The sequence below is a fragment of the Zalophus californianus genome, chromosome 4 (genome assembly GCF_009762305.2).
Source record: "Zalophus californianus isolate mZalCal1 chromosome 4, mZalCal1.pri.v2, whole genome shotgun sequence".
NCBI lineage: Eukaryota > Metazoa > Chordata > Mammalia > Carnivora > Otariidae > Zalophus > Zalophus californianus.
Genome location: NC_045598.1, coordinates 35,813,024 through 35,830,318, shown reverse-complemented (window position 1 = coordinate 35,830,318; position 17,295 = coordinate 35,813,024). Strand labels below are relative to the sequence as shown.

Genomic DNA, 17,295 nt, shown 5'->3' with positions numbered 1-17,295 from the left:
TCAAAAATTCATTTATAAGTGGACCCATGCAGTTCAGACGTGTTGTTCAAGGGTTGACTGTACTTTATTGCTAAAAATGCTAACCATCATCTCAGCTTTCAGGAAGTCATAATCTTTTTGCTGGTGGAGAGTCTTGCTTCGATGTTGATGGCCACTGCCTGATCAGCATGCTGGTTGCTGAAGGTTGAGGTGGCTGTGGCAATTTCTTAAAATAAGACAACAGTGAAGTTTGCCACATTGATTTTCTCTTACTTGCAGGAGTGATTCCTCAGTAGCATGTGACTCTGATAGCATTTTACCCACAGCAATACTTCTTTCCAAATTGGAGTCAGTCCTCTCAAAACCTGCAGCTGCTTTATCAACTAAGTTCATTTAATATTCTGAATCCTTTATTGTCATTTCAAGAATCTTCACAGCATCTTCAGGAGTAGATTCCATCCCAAGAAACCACTTTCTTTGCTCATCCGTAAAAAGGAAGTTTTATCATGAGATTTTAACAGTTCAGTCACATCTTCAGGTTCCACTTAAAAAAATTTTTTTTTTTAGATTTATTTACTTATTTGAGAGAGAGAGAGAGAAAGAGAGAGAGAGAACAAGCATAAGCAGGGGGGTAGAGGACAAAGGAAGAGGGAGAAGCAGACTCCCTGCTGAGCAGGGGGCCCGATCCCAGGACCCTGAGATCATGACCTGAGCTGAAGGCAGACACTTTAACTGACTGAGCGACCCAGGTGCCCCCCTACTTCTTAAAGATTTTATTTATTTATTTATTTATTTATTTATTTATTTATTTATTTATAAGATTTAACTTATTTATTTGAGAGAGAACACGAGAGAGAGAGAGAGCAAGGACGAGGAGTGGGGAAGGACAGAGGGGGAGGGAGAGAAGTGGGGAGACTGACGGGAGGCTTGATCTCAGAACCCTGAGATCATGACCTGAGCCGAAGGGCAGATGCTTAACTGACTGAGCCACTCAGGCGCCCCTTCAGGCTCCACTTCTAATTCTAGTTTTCTTGTTATTTCCACCCTATCTGCAGTTACATCCTCCACTGATGTCTTTTTTTTTTATTAAAAGATTTTATTTATTTGACAGAGACACAGCGAGAGAGGGAACACAAGCAGGGGGAGTGGGAGAAGGAGAGGGAGAAGCAGACTTCCCGCGGAGCAGGGAGCCCGATGTGGGACTCGATCCTAGGACCCTGGGATCATGACCTGAGCCGAAGGCAGACGCCTAACTGACTGAGCCACGCAGGCATTCCCCTATGCTTTTATTTCTTTGGAAAGATTATTATTTTTTTTAAATTATTTTTTAAAAGATTTTATTTATTTATTTGACAGAGAGAGACATAGCGAGAGAGGGAACACAAGCAGGGGGAGTAGGAGAGGGAGAAGCAGGTTTCCCCGTGGACCAGGGAGCCCGATGTGAGGCTCGATCCCAGGACCCTGGGATCACGACCTGAGCCAAAGGCAGACGCTTAACGACTGAGCCACCCAGGCGCCCCTTGAAAGATTATTTTTGTAACAATTAGAACTTCCTAATAATAGGGGCACCTGGGTTGCCTTGTCAGTTAAGCCTCTGGCTCTTGATTTTGGCTCAGGTCGTGATCCCAGGGTCCTGGGATCGAGCCCCAAATTGGGCTCCCTGCTCCGCGGGGAAGCCTGCTTCTCCCTCTTCTACTCCCCCTGCTTGTGTTCCCTCTCTCAGTATGTCTCTCTCTGTCAAATAAATAAATAAAATCTTTAAAAAAAAAAAGAACTTTCTAATAATAGAACAAGCCATTGGAGGAATTATCGAGTTCTTTGTTAGCGGTGTTTTTTCAGTAGGCTGAGCTTACTCTTGCCTCTGTAGTGTTCAATCCAGGGGACACTTTTTTTCATATTATTTGAATATCTTGTGGCATTTGATATATCATTCCCAGCTTTGGCTTGTGTGACATACTTTCTCTTGGTTTTATTTTTACCTCTGTTTTGTGCTGTATATGTTGGTGTTCCCTTTACCTCTTATCTGATCTCACTTAAAGACATAAAGAAGGAGATTGGGCTTTGGCACATAATAGCAACTCAGTAAATATTAGCTATTACTCATATTCTCTACTTTGGGAAACTCTTTAGAATATTGGTAAGTGTAAATGGGTTTCAAGTCTGTATCTCCAGGCTAGTCCTCTCTTCTGAGCTCCAGTGTGTGTCTTCAGCTGCTTCCTCAATGTTGTCTCTTGGTATTTCTTCAGGCATCTCAAACTCCTCAATAAGACCAAGAGTGAATTTGAATCAATTCACAAATCTCCTTTTGGTGATGCCTACTCATTCCCCCAGTCACCCAAACCTGAAACAAGGGAAGGATTCTAGTTAAACTTGGAGTCATCCTAAGTACCTCTCATACCTCCTACTTCCATTTGGTCACCTTTTCAAAGTCCCACTTACCTTCTTTCCTAATTCTCTGTCTTAGACTGTTAGTGCTTTAATTAAGCCCTCCTTCATTCTAATCTGTCATTAGCAATTATCACACTGTATTGTACTCATTGATTTACATGTGCCTTTCTGGGAGAGACTAAGCTGCTAGAGGGGTTGAGTCTGGTTTTATTTGGTTTTCTATATCCTTATCCCAGAGAGGCAGTAGTATAGTGATTAAGAGTACAGGCTTTGGATTTCAATTCTGACTCTGTGACTTCTTGGCTGTAAGAAGTGGACTACTTAATTAATTCCTTCGTATCTTTGTTTCCACATTTATAAAACAGGGATAATATCTATTTTATAGGGCTGGTATGAATATTAAACATATAAAGCACTTGTAAGACTGGATTGTAGTAAATACTCAGTAAATATTATAACACTTATCATAATGACTTGTACCTAGTGGGAACCCAATTAACATTTGAATAAGTTAACAGGGGGGTATTCCTGGATTGACCAAAAGATTGGACTAGTTAATCTAAATGCCTGTAGAACTTTCGTCCTAAGTTTCTGTTTTATGTCATGACCTAAGGCCTGGTAGATGGTAGTTAAAACAGCAGATAAGATGTTTATCCAAAAGAGATAATAGTTGGGGCGCCTGGGTGGCTCAGTCGTTAAGCGTCTGCCTTCAGCTCAGGTCATGATCCCGGGGTCCTGGGATCAAGCCCCGCATCGGGCTCTCTGCTCCGCGGGAAGCCTGCTTCTCCCTCTCCCTCTCCCCCTGCTTGTGTTCCCTCTCTCACTGTGTCTCGCTCTCTCTCTGTCAAATAAATAAATAAAATCTTTAAAAAAAAAAAAGCAAAACAAAAGAGATAATAGTTTTAAGAACTGGCTTTTGATCTGTCTGACACCAATATATGCCATTGTGTAATACATGGCTAATTAAATAGGGAATGCCAGTTGTTTTTTTTAATTTTATTTTATTATGTATGTTAGTCACCATACATTACATCATTAGTTTTTGATGTAGTGTTCCATGATTCATTGTTTGCGTATAATACCCAGTGCTCCATGCAATATGTGCCCTCCTTAATACCCATCACTGGGCTAACCCATCCCCCCACCCCCCAGGATGCCAGTTTTTATGTTAGATTGCCTTTAGTTTGAATGGAAACTGCAACTCATTATTTCACAGTAGGATGGCAAGTTCAGCAGTATTGCTTTTATTTTTAATTAGGCAGTCATCCTGAAATGTGTCTGTATTTGCTATGTTGGTCCACAGAAAGGATAGTAGCTGAGCAGACCTGTCATGTAGATTTGCCATGTGGTTGGTCTTGAAACATAGTTAATGCACTTGTCAGTATTCCTATTCTGGAAAATGGCCAGTTTTCTGGGTCACATCTTACCCATAACCAATCTTTGTTTTATTTTGAGTTTGCAAGTTTTTATGATAATAGAAAGAAAACAATATATGATTAGGATATTTTTTGTATTCTTTTTCTACTCTTTATACTCGGGGTATAAAAGTCCACTGAAATCTCAGCAATCCTTTTTAGTCACTTTGTGGGGCTTCATTACCAACTTTGTGCACACATGATTTTATATTTGATGGATATTGAAAGTTTTTGGTTGCTGGCTGACACTTTGCCATGTCCTGCCTGCTATTGGTTGATAGCTGTTCACTGCATTGCAGGATTTTATTTTCATCTCCACTATTGTGAAGTTTACTCTACTTTGTTCCTGTGAAATGAGAGGGTAAGAAACAACAAATCCTATATATTAGAATGGAAAAGAAAAATGATTGGGAGTTGACATATCTTCCCTTTCGGCTTGGCATCCATTCTTGAGACAGTCTGTCTATTTAAACCAATGCTAATTTTTATGTCTGTAGAATGTGATTAAATGACAGAAGGCTTGGGGCACTTGGGTGGTTCAGTTGGTTAAGCATCCAACTCTTGATTTTGGTTCAGGTCCATGATCTCAGGGTTGTGAGATTAAGCCCCACATTGGGCTCCGTGCTCAGGGTGGAGTCTGCTTGAGATTCTCTCTCTCCCTCTCTCTCCCTCTCTCCCTCTGTCTTTCCCCCCTGCTTGCATGCTGTCTCTCTCTCTCAAATAAATAAATAAATTGATAAATATATCTTAAAAAAATCTTAAAAAATCAAAACAAAACACTGAAGGCTTTTGTTCCAGAGGCTGGTGGAGCTATCACTGTATATTCCTTAGCCTCTGTTGTCAAGGTAGAGTGGGGAATAGTAGTAGCTTTCTATCTAGCTAATATGCAAATCATTTTCACAGAAATTTAGCTGTTTTTCTGGAGATATATCTTAGTGGGAAGTGTTTAAATTCGGAACTACTGGATTTGAATCCCAAGTCTGTCACCAGTTGTTTGAGTTTGATCGAGTCTTTTAATCTGTGTCTAATTTTGTCCTCTTTAAATTGGAGATACCTACTTTGTATCATTGTCATAAATACTAGAGATAGCATATGCAAAACACTTGGTGAATGCATGGCCCATGGTGAATTGTGGCTGCAGTTATTTCCAGAAGCATTTCAGGTGTTAGTATGATCTAACTGGTAGTCCTAAAAAGGTTTCCTTGATTTTCTGGAAAATCATTTGTGGAATTACTACTTTGAAAGATAAAATATATATTGCTTCTTGGCCTTTTGGCTAAGATCAAGTGTGAAAGATAAAATATATAATATTGGATATAGATTATTTAGCTCACTAACTCTTTTATTGGTGGCTTTTCAGATTACTTTCCCCAGTCAAAGCTTTTAATTGTATCTCCTTTGTGAAAAATAAATCAATTCCAGTATAAGTGAAAATTAGCCTTTTTAAAAAATAAAAGATGTTATTTATTTATTTTAGAAAGAGAGAGAGAGTGTGCACATGTGAGTTGGAGGAGGGGCAGAGGGAGAGGGAGGTGGAGCCCGTTGTGCCTAGATCCCAGGACCCTGAGATCATGACCTGAGCTGAAATCAAGAGTGGTTCAGGATGCTCAACTGACTGAGCCACTCAGGTACCCCAAAATTAGCCTTTGAAAAGACATACTTGCCTATGTAAAAAAAAAAAAAGCAAAAGTTTTGAACTTTCAAGGTTATAAGTATTTTTTTTTTTAAGATTTTATTTATTTATTTGACAGAGAGAGACACAGCGAGAGAGGGAACACAAGCAGGGGGAGTGTGAAAGGGAGAAGCAGGCTTCCTGCAGAGCATGGAGCCCGATGCGGGGCTCAACCCCAGGACCCTGGGATCAGGACCTGAGCCGAAGGCAGGCGCTTAACGACTGAGCCACTCAGGCGCCCCAAGGTTATAAGTATTGAAATTGAGACTACAGTTACTAGAAAATGATTTGTGTCCTTGCTAGAAACATAATTTTGTTATTTTTGAAAGAACGTTGGAGGTTATTTCCTAGTTTAAAGTCAAACTGCTGAAGCCTTTCTAACGCAGCGTTTCTCAATGGGGCACTATTGGCATTAGGGCAAGACAATTCTTTGTTGTGCGGGACTGTCCTGTGCATTGTAAGACATTTAGCTTCCCTGGGCCCTGCCCACTAAAATGCCAGTAGTGCCCACCCCATACCCTCACCATTGTGACAGTAACTTCTCCCTGAAAAGGACCTTCCTCCCCCTAAATTTTCACATGTCCCTAAATGAGAACCAGAGACTCCAGTTGAAATATTTTTAGTGAAGCAGATCATAGTATCACCAGTTTTCATTTAAGAATTCCAAGTTTTTGCAAGGTGAAAATCATTCCTTTTTTTTTTTTTTGCAAATGCCTTAATTTAATCACAATTATTAGGTAAATAAAAACTTATTGTAAAAGGAAATCGCGGGGTGCCTGGGTGGCTCAGTCAGTTAAGCGGCTGCCTTTGGCTCAGGTCATGATCTCAGTGTCCTGGGATCGAGCCCTGCATCGTGTTCCCCGCTTAGCGGGGAATCTGCTTGTCCCTCTCTCTCTGCCCTTCCTCTTGCTTATACTCTCTCTCTCTCTCTCAAATAAATAAAATCTAAAAAAAAAAAAAAAGGAAATCTCTGTGTTACAGAATTTAACTAGCACTTGGACATACAAGAGTTATTCAAATGAATTAATATAACAGCAATTCTTTTTTTTTTAATAACAGCAATTCTTAATATATTAACAGTGTTTAGGAAAATCCTGAGATGCCATTTAAGGCAATAAAACTGTGTACACTTATAATAAACAGTAAATTTACTTCATAAATCTTGCCATAGTAAAATTGTTTTCAATAAGTAAACTTCATTTTTTTTTTAAGATTTTATTTTATTTGACAGAGAGAGCACAAGCAGAGGGAGAGAGAGGGAGAAGCAGGCTCCCTGCTGAGCAAGGAGCCCGATGTGGGACAAGTAAACTTCATTTTTAACATTTCCAACACAAATAGTTTTATTTCTTGACCAGGATGGACAACAATTTTACATTTTTTTCTGGATGAAAGACTTTATTTATTTATTTATTTTTAAGATTTTATTTATTTATTTGACAGAGATAGAGAGAGAGCACAAGTAGGCAGAGAGGCAGGCAGAGGGAGAGGGAGAAGCAGGCTCTCCACCGAGCAGGGAGCCCGATGCGGGACTCGATCCTGGGACTCCAGGATCATGACCTGAGCCGAAGGCAGTCGCTTAAGCAACTGAGCCACCCAGGCACCCTGGATGAAAGACTTTAATCATGTACCAGTTTTCACATCATAAAGTTGTAGCTTGGGTATCCCAGCTGTGCCACGTTGCTAGAAGAGTGATTTTGGGTGAGAACTCAAGGCAAACTGCCTTTGGGAGATTGAAAGAGTAGTAGTCCCTTGTTAGTGGCATTGATAATATTTATTGTTTCTCCATTGCCCCAGGCAAATAAGGTGCCATCCTTACTAAAGGTATAGACTTTGAAATGTTTCCCAGATTCCCTTGGAAACAATGTGCTTTCTATAAAATGTGGTGTACAGTCCTTCTGATCCTCAGACTGCCAGGAGCAGCATGGATGGCACCTTTTTGTCCTGGGAAAATTAATTATTCTTGATCAAGAGAGTGTAATCTTTTGAATCAAGTAGCCTCTTTAAAGTGAAATCTGCATTTTTTCAATCATTATATCTTTTTTTTTAAAGATTTATTTATTTGAGAGCGTGAGAGAAAGAGAGAGAGAGAGAGAGAGAGCACGAGCAGGGGGAGGGGCAGAGGGAGAAGCAGACTCCCTGCTGAGCGGGGAGCCCAATGTGGGGCTTGATTCCTGGACCCTGAGATCATGGACTTGAACCAAAGGCAGACGCTTAATCAACTGAGCCACCCAGGCACCCCCCAAAAGATAATATTCTGTAAATAAGACCAAGGGAGGGGTGCCTGGGTGGCTCAGTCGTTAAGCGTCTGCCTTCGGCTCAGGTCATGATCCTAGGGTCCTGGGATCCAGCCCTGCATCAGGCTCCCTGCTCGGCGGGAAGCCTGCTTCTTCCTCTCCAGCTGCTTGTGTTCCCTCTCTCGCTGTGTCTCTCTTTGTCCAGTAAATAAATAAATAAATAAAATCTTAAAAAAAAAAAAAAGAGGTAATTCGGAGACTGAAAATGTGAAATCTCACACATTTCAAATAATGTATTTTTTTATTTTAAAATTAATCATTTTTATTTTTATTTTTTTAAAGATTTTATTTATTTATTCATGGGAGACACAGAGAGAGAGAGAGAAGCAGAGGGAGAAGCAGGCTCCCCGCTGAGCAGGGAGCCCGATGCGGGACTTGATCCCAGGACCCTGGGATCATGACTTGAGCTGAAGGCAGACGCTTAACCATCTGAGCCACCCAGGCACCCAAAATTAATCATTTTTAGACTTAAATAGGGTATGGTTTTAGAGTCTGTTCATTCATATCTTTGTTACCTTTTATGACTAATCAAAATTTGTCAGATTAAATTGAAAGCCATTTGTAGTTTGGTTGATTTCATTTAAAATGTGGTCATTTAGTATGCAGGCCAAGGGAGCAGAAGGCATGGTTTGGAAGTTTTCCCATGCTCAGCACTTCTCCAAAATGGATTAATAAAGTTCTTACTCCCTTGAGGGGACTGTACTTTTTACCACTCATCTCAACTGTGTAGTAATTAATATTACCTTAGCATGTAATGTGGGCTGTACAACTAAATACCAGTATTCCTCATGAGTGCTTTTATATTTTAATATCCACATATTCTCTCAGTGCTTTTGAGTTTTCAATTTAAGATATAAATACTCCTTGGACCAAAAACTGTAGTGGAACTGTTGCAGAATAAAAGTTTGAGAATCTAGAGACTTGGCTTGCACATTGGGATGCTATTTATTTGCCAAATTTTTTCCAGTTTTCTTGGATTAGGTATATTGCATAGCTGTTGTATTGGTAATAGACTTTTTTTTTAAAAGATTTTATTTGTTTATTTGACAGAGAGAGAGCACAAGCAGGGGAACAGCAAGCAGAGGGAGAGGGAGAAGCAGGCTCTCTGCTGAGCAGAGAGCCCCATGTGGGACTCGGTCCCAGGACCCTGGGATCATGACCTGAGTGGAAGGCAGACACTTAACTGACTGAGCCATCCAGGTGCCCCTGCAGTAGACTTTTTAAAACTGTTAACTTTCTTTTTTTAATTATTAAGTGTAGGAGAGAGTACAATAGAATACCACAGAATTAACAAATATTAACAAAAAATAACAAAATTAGCAAATACATAATTTTGTGTTGTTTGCTATAGGTTTATTTTTTAATAAAAGGAAACAAAACTTTATTGCTGTGGTTGAAGTCTCCTTTGTTTCCCTTGCATATCTCATTTCTCTTCTTTCCCCCAAGGCAGGTACTGCTGTGCATTTAGTGTCTATCTTTCTAGTTCATGTGTTTAGACGTTTACTATAAATATGTATCTTTAATAATTATAATAAAACTTATAATCAGGATTCAAATGCTTACTGTTTGCCAGGCACTATTCATTTAATCAAAAACCCTTTGTTGAGGGTGCCTGGGTAGCTCAGTTGGTTAAGCGACTGCCTTCGGCTCAGGTCATGATCCTGGAGTCCCAGGATCGAGTCCCGCATCGGGCTCCCTGCTGAGCAGGGAGTCTGCTTCTCCTTCTGACCCTCCCCCTCTCATGCTCTATCTCATTCTCTCTCTCAAATAAATAAATAAAATATTTAAAAAAAAAACCCTTTGTTGTAAGGATTAAAAAAGTTAATACATATAAAATATTAAAATATAAATACTATTTTTATTTCCACTTTACAGATGGGGAACTAGAGATGTAGAGAGATTTTAAAATAACTTGATCAGGGGCGCCTGGGTGGCTCAGTCGTGAAGCGTCTGCCTTCGGCTCAGGTCATGATCCCAGGGTCCTGGGATCGACCCCCGCATTGGGCTCTCTGCTCAGCGGGGGAGCCTGCTTCTCTCTCTCCCACTCCCCCTGCTTGTGTTCCCTTTCTTTCTGTGTCTGTCAAATAAATAAATAAAATCTTTCAAAAAAAAATAAAATAACTTGATCAGAAAAATAAAATAACTTGATCAGGTTCATGCAGCTATAAGTTATGGAGCAAGGATTTGAACCCAGATTGGCTATAGAGGCTATAACTTTTTTTTTTTTAGGCTATATCTTTAATCAGTATGCTATTTTGCCTGTCTATAATAGGTAGATATTATTTTTAAAAATACATTTTTTATTTAAGTAGGCTCCACACCCAGTGTGGAGCTCAACACAGGGCTTGAACTCACAACCCTGAGATCAAGACCTGAGCCAATATCAAGAATTGGACACTTAACTAACTGAGCCACTCAAGTGCCTCCAAAATACATTTTTTATTAAAATGGTATCATATTGTAGGATTGGACCTACATTCTTTCTGGGGGTAACTTTATTTCTTCATTTTTATTCAAGTATAATTAATATACAGTGTTATATTAGTTTCAGGTGTACAATGTAATGATTCAGCAGTTCTGTACATTTCTCAGTGCTCATCAAGATAAGTATACTCTTCATCCCCTTTATTTCACCATCTCCCCCCCCCCCACCAGTTTGTTTCCTGTATTTAAGAGTCTGGGTTTTTTTGTCTCTTTTTTTCTTTGTTGGTTTTTTTGTTTTGTTTCTTAAATTCCACATATGAGTGAAGTCATATGATATGTCTTTATCTAATTTATTTCACTTAGCATTATACCTTCTAGGTCCATCGGTGTTGTTGCAAATGACAAGGTTTCATTCTTTTTTTTTTAAAGGACGAATGATTTTATTTTATTTTTTTAAAGATTTTATTTATTTATTTGACAGAGAGAGACACAGTGAGAGAGGGAACACAAGCAGGGGGAGAGGGAGAAGCAGGCTTCCCGCGGAGCAGGGAGCCCGATGCGGGGCTCAATCCCAGGACCCTGGGATCATGACCTGAGCAGAAGGCAGACGCCTCACTGCCTGAGCCACCCAGGCACCCTGGTTTCATTCTTTTTTTATGGCTGAATATACCACCTCTTCTTTATCCATTCATCTAATGATGGACACAGGTTGCTTCCATAATTTGGCTCTTATAAATAATGCTTCAGCAAACATAGGAGTGCATATATCTTTTCGAATTAGTGTTTTCATATTCTTTGGGTAAATACCCAGTAGCAGAATTACAGGATCATATGGTCATTCTGTTTTTAATTTTTTAAGAAACCTTCATGCTGTTTTCCACAGTGGCTGTGTCAGTTTGCATTCCCACTAACAGTGCATGAAGGTTCCTTTTTGTCCACATCCTCCCCAACACTTGTTTCTTGTGTTTTGGTCTTAGCCATTCTGATAGGTGTGAGGTGATATCGCATTGTAATTTTTGATTTGCATTTTCCTGATGATGAGTAATATTGAGCATCTTTTCTTTTTTTGTTTTGTTTGTAAAGATTTTATTTATTTGACAGAGAGAGACAGTGAGAGAGGGAACACAAGCAGGGGGAGTGGGAGAGGGAGAAGCAGGCTTCCCGCCGAGCAAGGAGCCTGATGCGGGGCTTGATCCTAGGACCCTGGGATCATGACCTGAGCTGAAGGCAGACGCTTAACGACTGAGCCACCCATGCGCCCCGAACATCTTTTCATATGTTTGTTGGCCATCTGTATGTTTTCTTTGGAAAAATGTTTATTCAGGTCCTTTGTTCATTTTTATTTTATATTATTTTTTTTAAAAGATTTTATTTATTTGACAGAGAGACAGCGAGAGAGGGAACACAAGCAGGGGGGAGTGGGAGAGGGAGGAGCAGGCTCCCCGCGGAGCAGGGAGCCCGATGCGGAACCCAATCCCAGGACCCTGGGATTATGATCTGAGCCAAAGGCAGACGCTTAACGACTGAACCACCCAGGCACCCTTGAGTTTCCTTTTTAAGTAATCTCTATACCCAACATGGGGCTTGAACTTACAAACTCGAGATCAAGAGTCACGTGCTCTACTGACTGAGCCAGCCAGGTGCCACTATATGGCTTCCATTTTAGAAAGCAGCCAGACTGAGGCTAGGATATCTTAATTCCAATTCCAGATTTCCAGGAAAGGAACTGTGAATAGTCCATATTGTGTAGAGTGCTGCTGACTTCTGGCTATGGCTAAGGAATCAGAGTCATATTGTAAGGATGGCCCTGGGAGCCCTGCTGCTATTCTCCTTGGTTAGAGGTGGTAGAGGTAGTCTGGGTTAGGTATTCACATTTATGAAGGCATTTTTTTTTTTAAAGATTTAATTTATTTATTTGACAGAGTGAGACACAGCGAGAGAGGGAACACAAGCAGGGGGAGTGGGAGAGGGAGAAGCAGGCTTCCCACAGAGCAGGGAGCCTGATGCGGGGCTCGATCCCAGGATCCTGGGATCATGACCTGAGCTGAAGGCAGCCACTTAACGACTGAGCCACCCAGGCACCCTATGAAGGCTTTTTACTAATTGAAAAGTCACAATGTTGTATTCTGCCTAAGACCCTTACAATCATTTCTCATGGAAAAAAAAAGTAGAAGTAGGGATGGGGTGCCTGGGTGGCTCAGCCGTTAAGCGTCTGCCTTCGGCTCAGGTCATGATCCCAGGGTCCTGGGATCGAGCCCCACATTGGGCTCCTGCTCTGCTGGAAGCCTGGTTTTCCCTCTCCCACTCCCCCTGCTTGTGTTTCCTCTCTCACTGTGTCTCTCTCTGTCGAATAAATAAATAAAATCTTTAAAAAAAAAAAAAGTAGAAGTAGGGAGAGATGGCTAAAAGAAAAAGTGGGTTTGCATTTTTATTCTTAATCATGCACCAGATGGGGTGGAACCTTCAATAGTCACTTCTGCTGGATTGTACCGTTTAATGAATTTTTAAGTTGCTTTAGATATGGTTTCCTTTCTTTCTTTCTTTCTTTCTTTTTTTTTTTTTAAGATTTATTTATTTTAGAGAGAGCCTGTGAGCAGGGTGGGGTGGGGAGGGGCAGAGGGTGAGAGAGAGAGAAACTTAAGTAGATTCCCAGCTGAGTTTGATCTCACAACCCTGAGATCATGACCTGACCTGAAATCAAGAGCTGGTTGCTTAACCCACTGAGCCACCCAGGTGCCCTGGTTTTCTTCTTTTAAAATTATATAATTTTAATTTAATTTAATTTAATTTAATTTTAATATAATGCGTGGCTTAGTCAAGCATCCAACTCTTGTTTTTGGCTCTGGTCATGATCTTGCAGTTGTGGGATCGAGCCTCGCATCTGACTCTGTGCTCAGCGCAGAGTCTGTTTCAGATTCTCTTTCCCTCTCCCTCATGCTCTCTCTCTCTCTCTCTCAAATAAATAAATTAAAAAATCTTTAAATGAAATAAAATAACAATTTTATGGTATAAAATCTTTTCTATTGTTTTATATATTTGGACTTCATTTTTCAAATAAAGAGATAATTATGTAATGCAGGCTATGAAGGGCATTGGTATGAACATAGGCTTTTTTTTTTTGAAAAAATTTTTAAAGATTTTATTTATTTGAGAGAGAGAGTGTGTGCACAAATGGGGGAGGGGCAGAGGGAGAGGGAGAAGCGGACTCCCTGCTGAGCAGGGAGCCCAGTGAGGGACTCAATCCCAAGACCCTGGGATCGTGAACTGAGGCAAGGGCAGATGCTTAACTGACTGAGCCACCCATGCGCTCCTTGAATTTTTTTTTTTAATTTAAATTCAATTAGCCAACATATAGTACATGATCAGTTTCAGATGTAGTGTTCAGTAATTCATCAGTTGCAGGCTTTTATTTTTTTTTAAGATTTATTTATTTGAGACAAAGCGAGAGAGAGTTTGCATGTGTGAATGTCCGGGGCGTCGGTGTGGGGGGGGTGTTGTGGAGTAGGGAGGAGGGGCAGAGGGAGAGGGAAAGTCTCAAGGAGACCCTGCGCTTAGCCCAGAGCTGGATGCAGGGCTGCTTCTCAGGACCCTGAGATCACGACCTGAGCCGACACCAAGAGCCCGTTGCTTCACTGCTTTCGTCACTCAGGTGCCCCTAAACATACGCTTTTGAATCAGAAAGTCTTTCATTTTAATTTTATCTTTGCCATTTAATGACAGTATGACTACTTGACTGCTCTATGAAATGGACATAATAATTCTTGTATCATGGATTGAGAATGAAATGATGACATATGTATACCACTTATACTATGTTTTCTAGATAGGTGATCAAAAAATGATATTGTCATTGTTCTTTTGTTTTTTAGAATGTAATTGATGATCTTTATTATAGTCTACTCATTTTAAAGACTGAGTACATCTTGGGCTTTAAATATATAAGTATTGGGAGCCTGGGTGGCTCAGTTGGTTAAGCGACTGCCTTCGGCCCAGGTCATGATCCTGGAGTCCCGGGATTGAGTCCCACATCAGGCTCCCTGCTCGGCGGGGAGTCTGCTTCTCCCTCTGACCCTCTTCCCTCTCGTGCTCTCTATCTCTCATTCTCTTTCTCTCAAATAAAGAAATAAAATCTTTAAAAAAAATATATAAGTATTTTGTGAAGGTAAAGGTATAAAGTGTTTTTTTGATCTGAAAATCAAGAGCTAGAATGTGAAAGAGGAAATATTTTTACATTGGTAATTCATAGGTTTGCATGTGTTTAATCTAAATTCATGGTTTTAGTGAAATATCTTTCTGATCTCTTATTTAGTGTCAAACTGGAAGAGAAGTAAAACTCAACAAAATTTTATTATGTGTGGAGTTCCTTCTTAAAAGAAGATAAAAGTGATTATTGAGACTATGGATCGGAGCAAACGGAATTCAATTGCAGGCTTTCCTCCACGTGTGGAGCGTCTTGAAGATTTTGAAGGAGGTGGTGGAGGAGATGGGAACATGACCCAAGTGGGAAGAGTTTGGCCATCTTCATATCAAGCTCTTATAAGTGCCTTTTCTAGACTGACGCGTTTAGATGACTTCACCTGTGAAAAAATAGGGTCTGGCTTCTTCTCTGAGGTGTTTAAGGTGAGTAATGCCTCTACTTTTCTCATTTTGTCTTGTTGATAATCACCTTTACTGCCGAGCTGATAATTGTGTATAATTAGGACATAGGCTTTGTCTAATTGGGATGAGGGTGCTATGGGTCCTGATCAGTGTTCTAAACTGTCCTCTCCTCCGGCTTTGGAACTGCTGGTGGCTGCGGGCCTGGCCACTGCTCTTGCTGGTCCATGTGTGATGCTGTGGCCCTAGCCAGGATACTGGGTCTCGCTTGCTGGCGGGGACCCTGGAGTCATCGGTGCACGTGCTCCCAGATGCACTCAACAACAGGAGAACGCAGGAGGGTTCCGGGGATGGCCTGAGCCAGCCAACAGATTGGAATCACCCTGAGGATGGAGACTCTTGTGTGATTTACATCATATCTGCTCCTTCCATTTTTGCTTGGGAGGCCTGACCTGCCCCTTCTTCATCAGTGCCTGGAGTCAGAACCTGGATATATTCGTGTTTACTTGGTGGTGCCTAATCTCTGCCTCAGATGCTTTGGAGCTGGAGGGGGTGGGTGGGAGAATTTTACTCTTGGGAGTTGTATATAATGGTTATTTATATCCTGTTTTTTCCTCTTCCATCTCTCCAGAGACATTTATAAAGGCTCTTATCTTAATAAAAAAAAATTAAAAAAAACACTATTAACATCTATTTTAATTATAAAAATAATACATGCTGATCAAAACCCCAAATAATATAGGAGTCTCTTGGGGCACCTGGGTGGCTCAGTCGTTAAGCGTCTACCTTCGGCTCAGGTCATGATCCCAGGGTCCTGGGATCGAGCCCCGCATCGGGCTCCCTGCTCTGCAGGAAGCCTGCTTCTCCCTCTCCCACTCCCCCTGCTTGTGTTCCCTCTCTCGCTGTGTCTCTCTCTGTCAAATAAATAAAATCTTAAAAAAATATATATATAGGAGTCTCTTCTACTCTCCTGCCCTATATATATATCTCTCTCTCTCCAATTAACAATTTGGTATGCATACTTCTGGACCCTTTGCTTATACATATATTATACACACACACGTTATATAGATATATAAAAATTTATATTACATGTAAGAAGATATATATACACATATATACCCACACATAGAGTTTCTATTTGGGTATTTTTTTTTAATCTTTTAAAAAGATTTTATGTATTTGACAGAGAGAGCGAGAGAGCACAAGCAGGGGGAGCAGTAGAGGGAAAGGGAGAAGCAGGCTCCCCGCCAAGCAGGGAGCCCGATGTGGGGCTCCATCCCAGGACCCTGGCATCATGACCCAAGCTGAAGGCAGACGCCTAACCATCTGAGCAACCCGGGCGCCCTCTATTTGGTTATTTTTAATAAAGTTGAACACTTAGTGTTCCCAAGTATTAATATTTTCCTGGTTCATTTATTCTCCCAGAACATTATTCATACTTTTTCTTTCATCCAACGTTCAGTATTTCTTCTCAGTGATGAGCTTCCTCATTCACTGAGAAAACTGAAGCAAGCTGGAGAACTTCCATAGCCTCTAGTCACCACAAATAGCTACTAACCCATATCTTCACCCACTTACTCAGCCTTTACACTTGTGACTATGGATAAACTACCCATGTTCCAATCTAAGCTGTATTTCCATTTGTATTCTATATTCTTTTTCTAGTTGCCTACTCAAAGACATTACCTAAGAAAATCTCCCCTGTCTTTCCTACATCATATTTCACTTTCTATTAAATGATTCCCATCAACATCTAAACCTTCTATTATTTTTCTCACCTTAAAAAAAATCTTTAAAGGGGGGAAAAAACATAATTTTGACCCTAACATCCCCTATAGCTATACTTCCTCATATTTTCTCTCTCTCTCTCTCTCTCTCTTTTTTTTTTTTTTTAAGAAAGAAAGAGCGTGTGGGGAGGGGCAGAGAGAGAGGGAAAGAGAGAATCTTAAGCAGGTTGCGTGCCCAGTGTGGAGACTAATGCGGGGCTCAATCTCATGACCCTGAGGTCAGGACCTGAGCCAAAATCAAGAGTTGGAGGCTTAACCAGCTGAGCCACCCTGGTATCCCTCCCTCATGTTCTCTTTTTGGACCAAAGACACCTCCATAGCATTGCCTCCACTCACCATTTCTTATATCTTTCCTTCTATTTTCTCTCTCTTTTTAATTTTTTTTATTGTGGTAAAATATGCATAACATAAATTTACCGTTTTAACCATATTAAGTATACAGGTCAGTAGCATTAAGTATATTTGTGATGTTTTGTGCAACTGTCACCATTATCTCTTTCCAAAACTTTTTCGTCATCCCAAACAGAAATTTTGTACCTCATTAAATCATAACTCTCCATTTCCCCCTGCCCTAGTCCCTGTTAACTGTTCTGTTTTCTTTCTCTATGAATTTGCCTTTTGTAGGCACCTCATATTAATGGAATCATACAATATTTGTCCTGTGTCCGACTTATTTCACTTAGTGTAATGTCTTCAAGTTTCATCCACATTGTAGCATACATCAGAATTTCCTTCGT

At 40.5% G+C, this 17,295-nt stretch overlaps 1 protein-coding gene and 1 pseudogene across 1 annotated transcript in view; both read left to right on the top strand.

Moving 5' to 3' along the window:
* TESK2 (testis associated actin remodelling kinase 2) overlaps positions 1 to 17,295 on the top strand; it is a 137,255-nt gene that overhangs the window by 9,661 nt on the left and 110,299 nt on the right. The window contains exon 2 of the mRNA XM_027573848.2: positions 14,482 to 14,792. Coding sequence (XP_027429649.1) covers positions 14,571 to 14,792 — 222 coding nt within the window. The 5' untranslated portion in view covers positions 14,482 to 14,570. The remainder of the gene's footprint in view (positions 1 to 14,481; positions 14,793 to 17,295) is intronic.
* On the top strand, positions 5,039 to 5,166 carry LOC113917858 (annotated as a pseudogene).